Source organism: Talpa occidentalis, unplaced genomic scaffold (assembly GCF_014898055.3).
Source record: "Talpa occidentalis isolate TD23 unplaced genomic scaffold, MPIMG_talOcc4v2.1 talOcc4.16, whole genome shotgun sequence".
Lineage (NCBI taxonomy): Eukaryota > Metazoa > Chordata > Mammalia > Eulipotyphla > Talpidae > Talpa > Talpa occidentalis.
In genome coordinates this window covers 70,341,958-70,355,945 of record NW_023601653.1, presented here as the reverse complement: position 1 = coordinate 70,355,945, position 13,988 = coordinate 70,341,958, and the positions used below count along the sequence as shown (strand labels likewise).

General features: G+C 46.8%; 1 protein-coding gene across 1 annotated transcript in view; it reads right to left on the bottom strand.

Moving 5' to 3' along the window:
• Positions 1-13,580, bottom strand: part of LOC119247803 (anoctamin-2) — a 236,822-nt gene extending 223,242 nt beyond the window's left edge. The window contains exons 1-2 of the mRNA XM_054696498.1: positions 13,521-13,580; positions 11,360-11,444 (exon numbers count right to left, since the gene is read on the bottom strand). Coding sequence (XP_054552473.1) covers positions 11,360-11,362 — 3 coding nt within the window. The 5' untranslated portion in view covers positions 11,363-11,444; positions 13,521-13,580. The remainder of the gene's footprint in view (positions 1-11,359; positions 11,445-13,520) is intronic.
• Positions 13,581-13,988: the final 408 nt, after the last annotated feature.

The window sequence follows — 13,988 nt, the reverse complement described above, 5'->3', positions numbered from 1 at the left end:
GCCCCACTTTGGTTCTGAAACGGTCTCTGTGTCACCCTTATGCAAACCACGAAGTTGTGCCATTCCCCTGGAAATGGGTAGGTGCTTCAATTGTCACAATGACCGGGGAATTCTACTACCTTTTAGTGGATGAAGGAAGCGATGCCAAACTCGTTTCAACACACTGGAAAGTCCCACACAATATATATAGTCCTGAAGTACATAGTGCTCCATCAAGAATCAGGAGCTGAAGTCAAAGACCAGTGGATTCCCTACAGATCTGTCAGACCCAACATAAAAGCCAGTGTCAGCAATAATCAAACCATGCCCGAAACCCAGCCCACCAGAATCAAACATGAGAGATATTAAGGTAGAGCTTAAAGATATTGGTTGATAAATGCTATTCAATTAGCTAAAATCTTTTTTAAAAGATTTATTTATTTATGCATACAAGAGCTGGGGTGCAGGTCAGAGATGTGGGGGAGTGAGAGGATTCACCAGAGACAGAGTGGGGAGCAGAACGGGCAGATCTACTGAAATACACTGCTGAGGGGGAGCAACAGGAGTGACAGGAGAGGTCTGCTGCTCCATGTGGGTCACCTCCCTGGCCAGGGATCAAACTCATACTGCAGTGGCTGTGGATAGCTTCATAGTGCTAACGCTTAACCCCTTGCACCACCAGGGAGGCCCAGCTAAAATCTTGATCTTGAATCTTGAATCTGATATTGATGAGCTGATCAGGGACACTCAGGAAAAGACCTATAACTGAGATGATAAAAAAGAATACAGGAGTTGATTGCTTGGTGGACTTCCAAAAGTATCCAGAATTAGGCAATCTGCCAAGAATACTATGAAAATAACCCATTAACCTTGAGTGGCTTGAGGGCCAGGGGATGAAGTAGATGGGGTCTCTGGGAAGCAGGGTGCATTTAAGGAATAACCCAGAGAGACTTGGCTTAATGTCCCAACATTACCATGTGCTCCCTGTGTGACCCTGGATGTGTTGTGTCTTCTCTCTGAGTCTCAGTTTCATTTCTGGTAAAATAAGAAACATCAACCAAAATGAACAGGTGACCTCAGGGCATGCTTGTGAAGATTGGCAATAATATGAGAAAGAGCCTAGCACAATGCCTGGCACATAATAGGTGCTCACCGCTAACAATAGGTAGATTCTGCAAATGGTGTGTTCTGGCCAGAGGAATTGGAATGGAGGGGGTTTGTGCAATCCAGTTTCCAGCATCCTCCCTTTTTTCCCAGAAAAACCTGGCTCCTGGGGCATTTTTTTCCCCTCAAGAGGCGAGAGCCCAGTTTGGAACATGTCCCCTCAATGCAGCCAAGCAGGCTTCTCCGCAGCCATGACCCTGTGCACACACACCGCTGCGGAGCTGGGCCTGCAGGGGACAGCCCCTCCCGCCCCACAGCCTCCTGTCTGGAAGAAAAGGGGCCATCGACCATGTTAATTAAATCTGCAGATGATAACAAACGGGGCGGTGCTGCAAACAGCACCAGAGAGGACGGGGAAATAAATGAGAAGGGACCTGGGGAGTTTAGAAAATATGGGACAGGAAATAACAAAATGAGACTCAATGCAGAAGAATGCAAGTAAGTCTAACTGGGGGGAATAATCAGAAACATCGACACTGGGAGGGGGGAGAGGGAAGCTGGACAAAGGCTGAGGAAAGGAGGGGCTTGGGGTGGGGTGGGTGACAGGTGGCAAATGAGAGAATGAAGAGCAGAGAGGAGTGACACTTAGGGGTCACAAGCCTAGAGGGGAAACCAAATGGATACCAGCCACCCAGCATTGTCCGAGGCTCACCTCCAAAGGCGAACCCCTATTCAAGTGCTCGGTCAAGTCACGTCCTCTCCAAGAAGCCCTTCTGGATGCTTAGAGCGAGGCTCTCCTCACTTGTCACTCACCCTGTGACATGCAGCACCGCAACCTCTGGGTATCACATCTGGCTCCCTTTCTCCAAGCACACTCTCAGCACCCAGGGGACAAAGCCATCCCAGCAGCTCACTGGGCTTCTCCCAGCATCCGCCATGGTGCTGAGCCAGCCACGCAGCGGTCTCCACCAAAGGAGGGTTGGCATCATCTCAAGCAACAAAGACTTGCTCCCTCCCACTGCTCATGGACAAGATTATTTCTGAAGTTCTCATCTTTTTCTTCAGGTCCCCGAAGCAAGCGCATATTGTCTGTTTAACCCTTATTGGAGCAGAAGGCAAGCCAGTAGTCACTTAGGATGCAGGGGAAAGAAGACAAACAAGAGGGATGTGTTGAGACAAGTGACCCTTGTGTGACAATGGCCCCTCTGATTTGGTCGAGAGGTAGGGAGTGGTTTCCCCAAAACTATAGAAGTCTTCCTCAGGCACCTGCCCCCTTTCAGCTGGAAACTTCATAATCGATCATCATAACCAAAAGCAACAGGAGAGAGAACAAGTAGAGCTCATTCTTAGGGAACATGAGGAAGGCTTGCTGGCCCTGGAGAGAAGCTAACAGCTGCAGGGCCATTGTCCAGTCAAGTTCCTATGAAGAAAGACAGGAGCCCCTCATAAATCCCAGAATACCAGAGTTTTACTGAATGTGTGTGTTATAAGGGATGAAGGAAATAAATACCAAAAATTTGCTTTGAAGCTTGGCCTACTTTGGCATCGAGACCACGGGAAGGGAAAGTAAAAAACCAAAAGCGCTGAAAAAATCTCCCTTAGAGAAGCCAAAGGCAGAGGGTGTTTTGGAGAGACTGCTCTGCATAGCAGCTTCATTTCATCCCAAGTCAATAGGACATTCCACCATTCCAAAGATCTCTGGAGAAGCAAGCCCGTAGTATTTCCGGCTCATCTGGACCCACACTATCCCAGCATTGCCCAGCCCCTGGGGACCCAAGATAGATAATGGACAAGTTGATGAGACACAGAGACCCAAGTTCTGGTACCAGCGCTGTGGGCATTGGAAAGTCTCACCAGAACTTCCCTGGGCCTTTGCTTTCTGTTTACCTATAAAAGGATAGCACTGAACTGGGAAAGTCCCCTCCCATGAAAGATCTTTGACTTCATGAAAGGTGTGAATTCTCCTGGCACTTCAGTCTACAGACATGGCCTTTAAGTCATTGGACAACAAATGTCATTTGATTAGCTGCAAATTTCCCAGTCCCCTGAAAAAACCCCCAAGTGAACCACAACAAAAAGAATCAAAGAAATTTCATCATATAGAATAGATCAGACTATATTTCTTTTTGTCTTCTCTCCCTAAGACTTCCATTCCTGGGCCTCCCCTGGTGGTGCAGCGGTTGAACGCTGGGCTGCGAAGCTGCCCACAGCCTCTGCAGCTCTGGTTCAATCCCTGGCCACCAGCGAGGGTCCCATATGGCACGCAGACCTCTCCTGCCACGCCTGCTGCTCCCCTCAGCAGTGTATTTCGGTTCATCTGCCTGTTCTGTTCCCCGATCTGGCTCTGGTGAATTCTCTCACCCTCCTGCGCTTCTGACTGTACCCAGTGCATGTATAAATAAATAAATACATATTAAAAAAAAAATAGACTTCCATTCCTGTTCTGACATTCTAAAACTTGAGAGGATCAAATGAGACATCTCTCTGCTGGGTGAAAAATGCAGTGCATACCGACTAGCAAAGGCATCTATTGAACTCTATTGCTATCCTAACCAAGGTAACTGCATGCAGTTGTTCAGGCTGTGCACTGCACAAAGATGCTCCATTTAGGGTCACCAACCATAAAGAAGATAGCTTAAACTTGTGTATTTATTGTGACAGTTTTCTGGCAGTAAGGAGCCTTAATCCAACATTAAGACAATCATCACATTAAGACAATGTTCAAAAGATGGAAGAAAAACATCTTGAAGAAGAGAGACTATTTTCTGATTGGAACAAAGATCCTATATGAGCTAGCTGTGGCCTTATTCTTAATGCTGGATGCTGATTCACATGATTGCCAGAGAGAGAAAGAATAGTAACACTGGATAGCCTTTCCAAATCCCAAAGCAAAACCTGCTCTCAAGAATATAATCTGAAAATAAGTCATCTAGAAGGGTTATAAATGACCAGTAGCCAAAGCAGAAGAAGCCTGGCTAAGGCTGACTATATTTTCTAAGGATCAAAAAATAATGATTTAAAAACCTGGTCCCTGCTTGTTCGTCAAATACCTAGGTCCCTAGCACAGCGCCCAGGGCAGAGTCAGCACCCCAAATGGAACCAACAGGTAGGTCTCCTAAAGCCGAAGCCCACAAGGACACCCATTTAGCCCTGACCCTACTCCAAATCCTTCCTTGATCTTGCACACGAGATATGCTCTGAAAGCTTCAGGGATGTCTCTGAGACCAGAGAAATCTAGAGTTGTGCAATCTTCGAAGTTCTTTTTATTCATCCTGCCACCAAGAGATTCAGAGAAACAGTCCAGAAGTGACTCCCAGGGAGTCAGCCACCTTTAAACAGGCACAGGGAAATGAGAAAAGAGTGAAATCTGTTTTCAATTCTCCCTTTCCTGGTACCCAGCTTTTTCTGAGAGCTTGCCACAGGACCTTCACCTGCCTCTGCCCCACTGCAAAGGGTCTGTTCAGAGTTCTCCCTCATCCTGACTTCCCTGCCATTTCACCCACATCACTTCCAGCTAAGGGAGCCCCTGAGATGTCCTCAAGAAGCTCCTAGTCTAGCTTTAGTTTCCCTGACTCAGGGACTGTCAAGTGACTAGTTTACCACCCTTTGGAGGTATTAAAGGCTGATGAAGATCCACTATCCAGCTGAACTATGTAGGGCCCTGAAGGCCTTATCCACCAATGAGTCAGAGCAGACACTGGGCCCACTCAGAGGCTGATGGGGGAGAGAGGGCAAAGGTCCAGGGGCCTTTCTGAAGGGATTCAAATCAAGCCACTTTTGTGAATAAACTAAAAAACTCGAGACTGTGTAACTTTAAAGGATGAATTTTATGGTATAAGAATTATATCTCTTGGGCCTCCCCAATGGCGCAGCAGTTGAGCGCTGGGTTGCGAAGCTGCCCGCAGCCTCTGCAGCACCGGTTCAATCCCCGGCCACCAGCGAGGGTCCCACATGGCACGACAGACCTCTCCTACCGCGCCCACTGCTCCCTTCAGCAGTGTGCTTAATCAGTCTGCCTGTTCTGTTCCCCGCTCTGGCTCTGGTGAATTCTCTCACCCTCCCGTGCTTCTGACTGTACCCAGTGCTTGTATAATTAAATAAATAAATCTTTTTTTAAAAAAAAATTATATCTCATTTAAAAAAATTCATGCTACCTCGACCTCCATTTCTGCCGACAGTGAACACTTGTCAGTGTTCTGGACAAGCTTCCTACATAATCCTCATCCCAGGAAAAGGATGTGCCCACTGTGGGGAGGAGGCCTGGCATCATGGATAGAAACAGGTGTGGAACCCAAAATCCTCCAGTTCCTGCTGTGTGACTTTGGGCAGTTACTTACCCTCTCTGGTCCTTGGCTCTAGAATGGAGATGTGGTCCTTTTGGACCATTGTGCAGAGTGGAGAGGAAGCAGGGCGATAGGGGACTATTTGCACTGGGGTTTTTATTTTCTCAATAGGTGGCAACCTGTGCTGCTGGACAACAAGTCTACTTTAAGTGACCAATTTTTATATTGCTGTGAATGAATAAGACACTAAGTTCAGAAGAAAGAGAGAAGGGGTGAGAACTGAGGGTTTATTGGTCCAGTCAGGGTCAGAAATGTGTACATTTTGCCTATAATTGTCTAAAATCTCTCTCTCTCTCTCTCTCTCTTTCTCTCTCTCTCTCCCCTCCCCCCTCCACTGGTGTCCCCAGGCTCTTGAATTTTGGCCCATGTTGTTCCCAGCGTTGCTGGGTCAGCTAAGCCTTGCTAAGCGTTGCTGTGCAGATGAGATGCACATCTGAGTTCCCCAGGAGTAAAAACTGCCCAGCTTGATTTCCCCACATGCCCACTGCGTTCTCCTCCCCCGCCACATTCTCGCTGCATCCCTGCCTCGCCAGAGGGACTTGGGTTGGGTCCCATCCAGCCTGCTGGGGAAGCCAAGGAGAGTCTGTCCAAAGCTTGAAAGAGCAGGGAGGAGTATGGTCTGTCGATTAGGGACAGGGTGAGCTGCAGCGCCGTCTCTGGCTGCTCTTCTAGCCTTTCCGTCAACACGTCAGGACAAATGAGGTGTTTCTGTCAATCACTGAAGATGCACGGCATCCCGACTGAATCCTCCCTGAGCTGACGCGGCTGCTTGGGAGCCATTCAGCATTTAAAGAAGCTCCTGGCTCAGGGGTGGTGAAGCATTTTGGAAGAAAAGCTTTGCAGGTGGCCAGAGCCTGGGACAAACTGCACGGGCAGCTGCAAAGCTGGTCAGGGCTCAGCGACAGCCTCGAAAGCAGGCTTCCGGAGGGGATGTTTCTAGAAGCCCAGACATGCCGCCTGCATGCTCCAGGAGATGGGCATGGAGCCTCAGCACTTTTGCAAACTGGAGTTCCAGTATGAACAAGGAGGGCCTTGCAGAGATGTAGCCGACAGAGACTCTGTGTTCAAGTAGCTTGCAGCTTGCAAGTAGCTTCCAGAAAATCCTATAAGAGGCTAGGGGGAAAGGCTGGGAGTTTGGGGATCACAGAAAATTTGACAGAGTGAGGCTGCTGGGAGCTTCCCAGTTCCTTCCCCTAAAGAGCCAGGTCATAAGGTTGGGGTCCTAGGACTCAGTGCACAACTAAAGAGGAGAGCACCCTGGTTAGGGCAGGGCAGGGTGGGGTGGGGTGGCCACTAGATGTGTGTGGAATAGTGTTCCTGCATCCAATTCCAATGCAGGGGGTTGGGATGGGTGGGGGGTAGGTTTCCCCACACCGACAAACACTTCAGAATTCAAGTCAATGGAGTTCAATCCTGACACTGTTGACCTGGAGATAGTATCAGAGTCTACAAAGCAAAGGCTCGTTCTCCTAAGACGCCAGACACCAGGTTCAGATTGTCACCTGTGCATCTCTAAATGGCACACAGAATGCCAAACTCTGAACCAGGAGAAATATCTTTCCATGGAGGTGTTTAATGGAGATGGCCATCAAGGGAGTTGGCAGAATAGGCTCCCCCAAAACCCAGCTCCCTGAATGGCGGGAGTCCTGGGACTGCATGAGGGGGGACGGCATGGGAGGGGGTGGAGGCCTGCATAGTTCCAGGTCCCAGGAGAGGCCGGGCAGTCTGGTGCCAGGAGGCAAAGTGCTCACTTCCCCAAGAGGTGTTTTCTCATCAATGTTTGTTCCTGATGCCACTATCAACCCGAGGGACACGGAATCTTGTTAGTGATGTAATGCTGTCATTCTTCCAAGTTCCCAGGAATACGGATGGAGCCAGTGAATGGTTTATGATGAAGAGGAGATGGGGGAAGACAGAACAAAGGGTGGATAGAGTTTCATTGCACTTATTCTTCATTTCTAGATGAGGGAGGGTTTTTTGTTGGTGTTACAAAATGGAGGGGGCCTGGCTTTAAATCAGAGGCTCCCAGGAACCCCTCCTCAGGTTTGATTAATATGCTGGAGGAGCTCACAGACCTCTGGAAACCCATTTACTCACTAGAACCCCAATTTATTGCAAAGGATATAATCAGGAACAGCAGAGGTTGAGGGACAGGGAAGGGTGTGGAACTCCCTGCCCTCTCTGTGTGCCATCTCCCCCAGATCACCACATGCTCAGCAACCCAGAAGCTCTCCAAAGCCCCTCCTTTGGGCGCTCTTATGGGGGCTTCATTACAGAGACATGATGAAAGAACTCATTGGCCATTGCAACTAAATCCAACCCCCAACCCCTCTCCCCAGGGACATGGAGTGGGACTGGAAGGCCCGAACTCCAATCACTTGGTTGGCTCTACTGGCAACCAGCCCCCATCCTCAGGTATTTCTCCCAAAGTCCCCTAATCCACATGACAAGAGACAACTTGATCACTGTCCACAAGCCAAGGTTTTGGGTTCCTTTGAGCCAGGAATGTAGACAAAGAACAAATACATATGAAAAATATATTTCGGTCATCCGAGTGACCAAGAACATATTTTCCTTGCACATCACAATACCAAGGCCACTCACTAGCTGGATAAGCTTAGATTAGTCATATCCTTCCCTTCACCTTTCTTCACTTACGTGATGGGGGGTGAGGGGGCAAGAGGGGAGAGGACCCATGAAGTCCTTCTGGCTCCACAGTGGCGCCTCTTGGATGTTTTACATTGACTCTCCCTGTAAGCACAACATGGCCTTCCATCCACCCACCTCTGTTATCACAATCTCCTATTCCTGCTTGGCCCCTTGTCTGGGGTCTCCCCTGCTCATCTCTTCCATATACCTGTGAAAGTGCCCCTAAGCTCACAGCCCCCCAGCCCTGCCTGCCTCATGCCCTCCTGGCCTGCTTCCCAGCTTCTTGCATTCCAGTCAAAGACCTCACAGTTCAACTGCCTCTGGATTCTGCATTAGTTGCTCATACACAACTCCAGAAAGTTCCTGAGACCAGCGTTCTTTATTTTTTACTGAGAACTCTTGCTGCTAACCCATTATCTAGGACAGAAGTCAGCAAACTTTCTAAAGAAGGGCTGAGAGTAAATGTGGCAGGCCTTGCAGGTCTCCTGGGGTCTGTCACAACCTCTCAACTCTGCTGTTACGCAAAAGGCAATCTATAAACAGGTGGGTGTGGCTTGATTTCCAGAACAATTTTTTTTACAAAAACAAATAGTAGGCTGGTTTGGGCCTGCAGGGCAGAAACTGCTAAACCTTGACACAGGGCAGGTCTTGCTGACAGGCCCTTCCTGTTGCTGTGATTGTGTACATATCTCTCTGCAAAAATGGGCTGTGAGCTTCCTGATGCTTGGTATCTTGTACCTCTTGCACTACTTCTGTGCTAGGTGTATAGGAGAGTCCAATAAGTATCTGCCCTACTAACGTTCTGATATGATGGTACAGGTTCCCATCATATGGCCTCAAGAAGTCATCACTAGGACAAATCATGAGATATTTGGAGGCAGGCATGCCCCAGGGGGAGGCTGGCCCAGGGCCAAACCCCAACCACACAACTTTGTACCGTAACCTGCCAGAGAATGCAGGGCAGGCAAACCGGCCTGCTGGCCTCTGCTTTGCTCTTGGAGGGAACTCCATTCTGCTACATCAAAGGGCACATCTCCTGATCAAAAGTTTGGAGCAGACACTCTACCTTCTGGATCCATTCCTCCAGCCCCTCCCACGCTCAACCATCCCCGACTGATAGCTCTCCTGGGACTGAACCAGTCATGCAAGGCAGACATCTAGGGGCGCTCCCAGGACCTCGCATCTGATCCTGCAGCAGATGCCTGACCGCTAACACATTCACTATGCTGAACAGGTGACGGAGCACCCAGACATCAGGTCACTTGATTCACAACCCTTGTCATTAAGTGTGGTAATGCCCCTTCTACAGACGAGCAGGGAGCAGCAGAGCCAGGCTGAGGCTTTGGCATGACCAGGGCACTGTAAAAAGCCGATGTGAACTCAGACACATCCAGAACGATTGTGAGGGCGACTTCTCTCAATTCTCACTCATGAATTTCAGGAGGGCAGACAAATCAGAGCACTGATCAGAGGCAAGAAATGAAAGAACTCAAGGTCACAGCAGATGAAAAATAAATGAAGCTCTTTGATTCATAGAAGTTGAGAGCTGGGGTGTAAGTGAGGGCTGTGAGATCCGGCTCAGGGAGGGTCAGGGTCAGCTGAGGAAGCCTCAGTGTCTCTGTTAGTCCACTGTCTGACCACAGCCCAAACAGCAGGCAAAATCATGTCTTATAATATGATTAAGTTTTTTTGAAGGCTTATTTAAATTACCCACCCTGGCTGTTGGAATGACAGTAAATAAATATTCCTTTATTGAGTCCCATTTTTAAATAAAGAGCAAATGGTTAAGTAGTGCCTCCCAAAAATCCTTGTCTACCTGGACTCTCAGAATGTGACTTTTTCTGGAAATGGGGTCATTGCAGATGTCATCAGTAAAGATGTCATCATACTGAGTTGGGAGACCCTAAATCCTTTGACTGTGTCCTTATAAGAAGAGGAGGGAAGAGAGGAGGCTGGGAGAGGAGCACAATATGGAGACCTAGGCAGAGATTCACGCACCAGCTCTGGAGGATGCAGCTACAATCCAGGGAACACCACTGCTTGTGGCAACCAGCAGGAGCTAGGTGAGAACTGAGGGACAGTCCCCCCAGAGCCTTCAGAAGTTGACCCTTTGACTTTGGACTTCTGGCCTCCAGAAGACTAACAAGTTTGAGGTAAATTTTATGGCTACCTGAGAAAATGAATACAGTTATTACCTTAGAAACACTGTCAGTCTAAGCATTTTACAGAGAGTGTAACACAGTGGTTAAGAGCATGTAATATGAAGCAACACTGCCTGGGTTCGAATCCCGGCCAAACACTCAGCAAATATGAGATCATGGGCAAGTTATTCCACTTTCCTATGCTTCTGTTTCCCTCCTACAAGATAACAACAATATCTACCTCAAAGTCATGGTAAGTATTTAATGCATTAATATGTGGAAAGCACTAAGAAATGAGTCTGCATTGGGGAACATACACTATTTTAATACTAAATTTTAGCTACTCCTATCAGCTCAAGCAGTTTAGAGAGTTAGGTCTTGTAATTTACTACAATCACTATGACAATAATAACGATAATCAGGACTCTGTCTACGAGGCATAAGGCACCAGACCAACAAGATTATAGCTGATGTATTTTCTCTCTCATGCTCACATTTAGGGAAGTAGAATAAGCCTCACTTAAATAGATGAAGAAATTGAGACTCAAAAATGTTGAGTCATTTATTTGGGATGACACAGTAAGGTGATGGACTCAAGATTTATCCTCAAGTCTAAATCCCTTCCTTTATACCACACTGCACCCTGGGATGGGACCACTGCACTCCCCACTGTATCACCCACCCCAGCACAGGGCCTGAATTACAGTAAGTGTGCACCAGACATTTTGTGAATTCATTGATTCACGAATTATGATAAATTATGATATAAAAGCTAATTATGATATAAAAGCTCCAGATGTTAGCATTATTGACTTTGTCTTAAGTCCAGGCCACATAGCATAAAAACAAACATCTGAAACCAACACAGCCAAACAGCCACCCTTACATAAGCCAACAGATTCATGCGCACATCACACTCACACCGGGACTGACAAAGCATCCCAGGGGACACTTGCTGGAAGCAGTGTATTTTGTTACTTAGAGAAACTGGGGGAGGTGGCCCTGAGATTTAGCACCCTCCTGAAGGAAACTGTCCAGTTATTGCACTGATATTTCAGTTTCCCACGGGAACAGGGAACAAAGGCACACCTTCTAAACTTTTATCTTGCAGCAGACTATTAATCATGTTCCGCTCAAGCTTACCATTTGGTTGGAAGAAAGATGGTAGACTTGGCCAGTGGGAACCCCAGATGTGTGGCATGGTTGGAGACCCACAAGCCAGGAGGGCCTGCAAGGATATGACAGAGTTTCTTGACATTTCTTCACTAGAGGCATGGCCTAATGATAAGGCATCCCCTGTTTCCCAGGTGGGAGGTTGGGGCAGAGGCAAGGCAGCAACACCAGGGTCATGGCTAAGGGTCAAGTGAAATATTCCTTATTAACAATAATTTTTCCTTCAAATAATCAAAATGGCACATGAAGCTGGAGACAGATAAATAAGAATTCACTGACTATGCCGAAACATGAGAAACAAAACTAACATCAGGAGTCCTCATATTTTCTGGCAGGTTTCTGATATGATAAGGTAGAAGAAAATCTCTAAACCTACAAGTCACTAAGTATCTACAGCTCAGATCGGAAGAGGAAAACTAATCTTAGGGGGTTACATGGCCCAAAACATTTACTGAGTTCTCTCTGGGGTAAAGGAGCTTCTATGAAGCACTAGGGCTGGAGGGATAGAACACACCATCCCACCCTCCGGGAGCTCACTGTCTAGTGGGGAAACAGACATAAAGCAAATTATTACAACATTTGCAGGTGCAATAGAGGAGGTGCAATTTGCAGGTGTGGAGGGGGAAACCTAAGGGGTCAAGGAAGACTTCAGAGAAGAGACATGTTTAAGCTAAGACCAAAACATCGAGGGAGGAAAGTCCATCCCAGGTACAAAGAAGAGAACAGGCAAAGGACTGGATGCACTCAGCAGCCTGGCAAGTGATTGGTACATATGGAACCTCGGGTAGGTGTCTGGGGTTAAGTCAGAGAACAGAGAGATTTCTGGAGAGATAAAGACATAGACAACAGGCGAAGCATAGAAACCTGCCACGACACACTGAAGGAGTGTGAACCTGATCTAGGGTGTTTCGAAGCCATTTAAAGTTTTCAGATAATTGACTTGATCAGATTTTCATTTAGAAAGACCACTCTGATACAGTGTGAAGATCATTTGGAGAAAGCAAATCGAGGGACCAGTTAAAAGATGCTGCAAAAATGCAAGAGCAGATAATCATTGCTATAATTAGGATGGTGGCAGAGGGGAAGGTGAGGTAGACACCGATAGGGAAATGGAACTGACATGACTTAGTACCCAACTGAAGGGAGGGAGGTATCTGGGGAAGCTTCCAGATTCTGGCATGGCTAAGGAAGGGAAGAGCTGGGAATCAGGAAGGTACAGGATTGACAGAGAAGATGTTGCATTCATCTATGAACACACTGAGCTATTTTTGGACATTCAGGCATTTGTGTTCAGGGTACAGGCCTAAGAGCCTAGAGCACAAGGAATAAATATAGGTAAAATAAGGGTATTGGAGAGTCATTATATGTAGGAAAATAAAAACTTGGGTATGGTGACAAGGGTGAAATTGCCCAGAAGGAGTGTTCAAAGAGACTAATAAAGGGGGAAAGAAAAAGAACACCGAGGACAGAACTCTGAGAACACTCTGGTAGATGGGAGGGAAAGAACACATGACAGAGAATAAGAAGGCTACTCAAAGAAGCAGAGGAGATGCAAGGAAAATCATTCATTGATCCTAGAAACCTTAAAAAGAGAAAATCTCAAGTAGGAAGAGGTCAACTGTGTCAAATAAGAGAAAGAGGCAAGTAAAAATTTGGATGGTTAAGGTCTATTCTCACTGAATAAAAATAATAAAGGAAGTTAAATAATGGGAGCAGATCAGCAGAGGCATTCAATAAATGACAATGGATGGATGGATGGATGGATATTGGGGATATTGATTATCCCCAGCTGAATCCATTTTCTGCATCTTGTGATGGTTCTATCCAGGGTAGAGAAGTAGACAAAAGTGAGCTCAAGGCAGCTCTTTCAGTCTAAGTCATATCATAGTCTACCCATATCTAAAAGAAAAAGAAATAAACAAATGTATAGTCCACAAAATAACAAGAAATAATTTTAGAGCTATTTTACCAAGAAGGGTCCACCAAAGATCATTCCATCTATCCCCCTGCCTCTGGCAATATGTCAAGAGCAATTTTTAAATCATGCCATCAGTGACATAAAGAAACCCACAAATGCATCCAAATCAGACTTTCAAGAAGGAAGAGAGGAGTACATTTATGTCTACCCTACCACTTCTTGCATCTGGCGGGGGGGTGAAGGAAAATCTCATCATCAGCATAGCTCTGCCCTTGGAGCTAACAGCACGACCCAGAGCCAAGTTTCTGTGAAATGCATCAGATCAAACTCAATGATTAATAATAAAATCAACAGCCTTCTCAAAGCCAAAGGAGTTGATGGTCTGAAGGGGCAAGCCTGTTATTTCTCCTGGGTCATACAGCACACTCATTTTCCTGAGATTTACAGCTTTCATCCATTCTCTGGAGGCAGGACAATGGTACAGAAGTCAAGTCTTTTGACTAAGTGAGAGACTGAGGTTAGGGGAGTAATGATATAGGAATTAAAGGGCCTCATGCACCCCTAGATTCCCCATTGCCTCCAGCTCTAACAAGAGAAAACAAAATCACCTATGAGAGTCAACCAATCAAATCAGAAAACTCAATGGCCATACAGTTCAGCTGGAAGAATGTTCCTTTATTA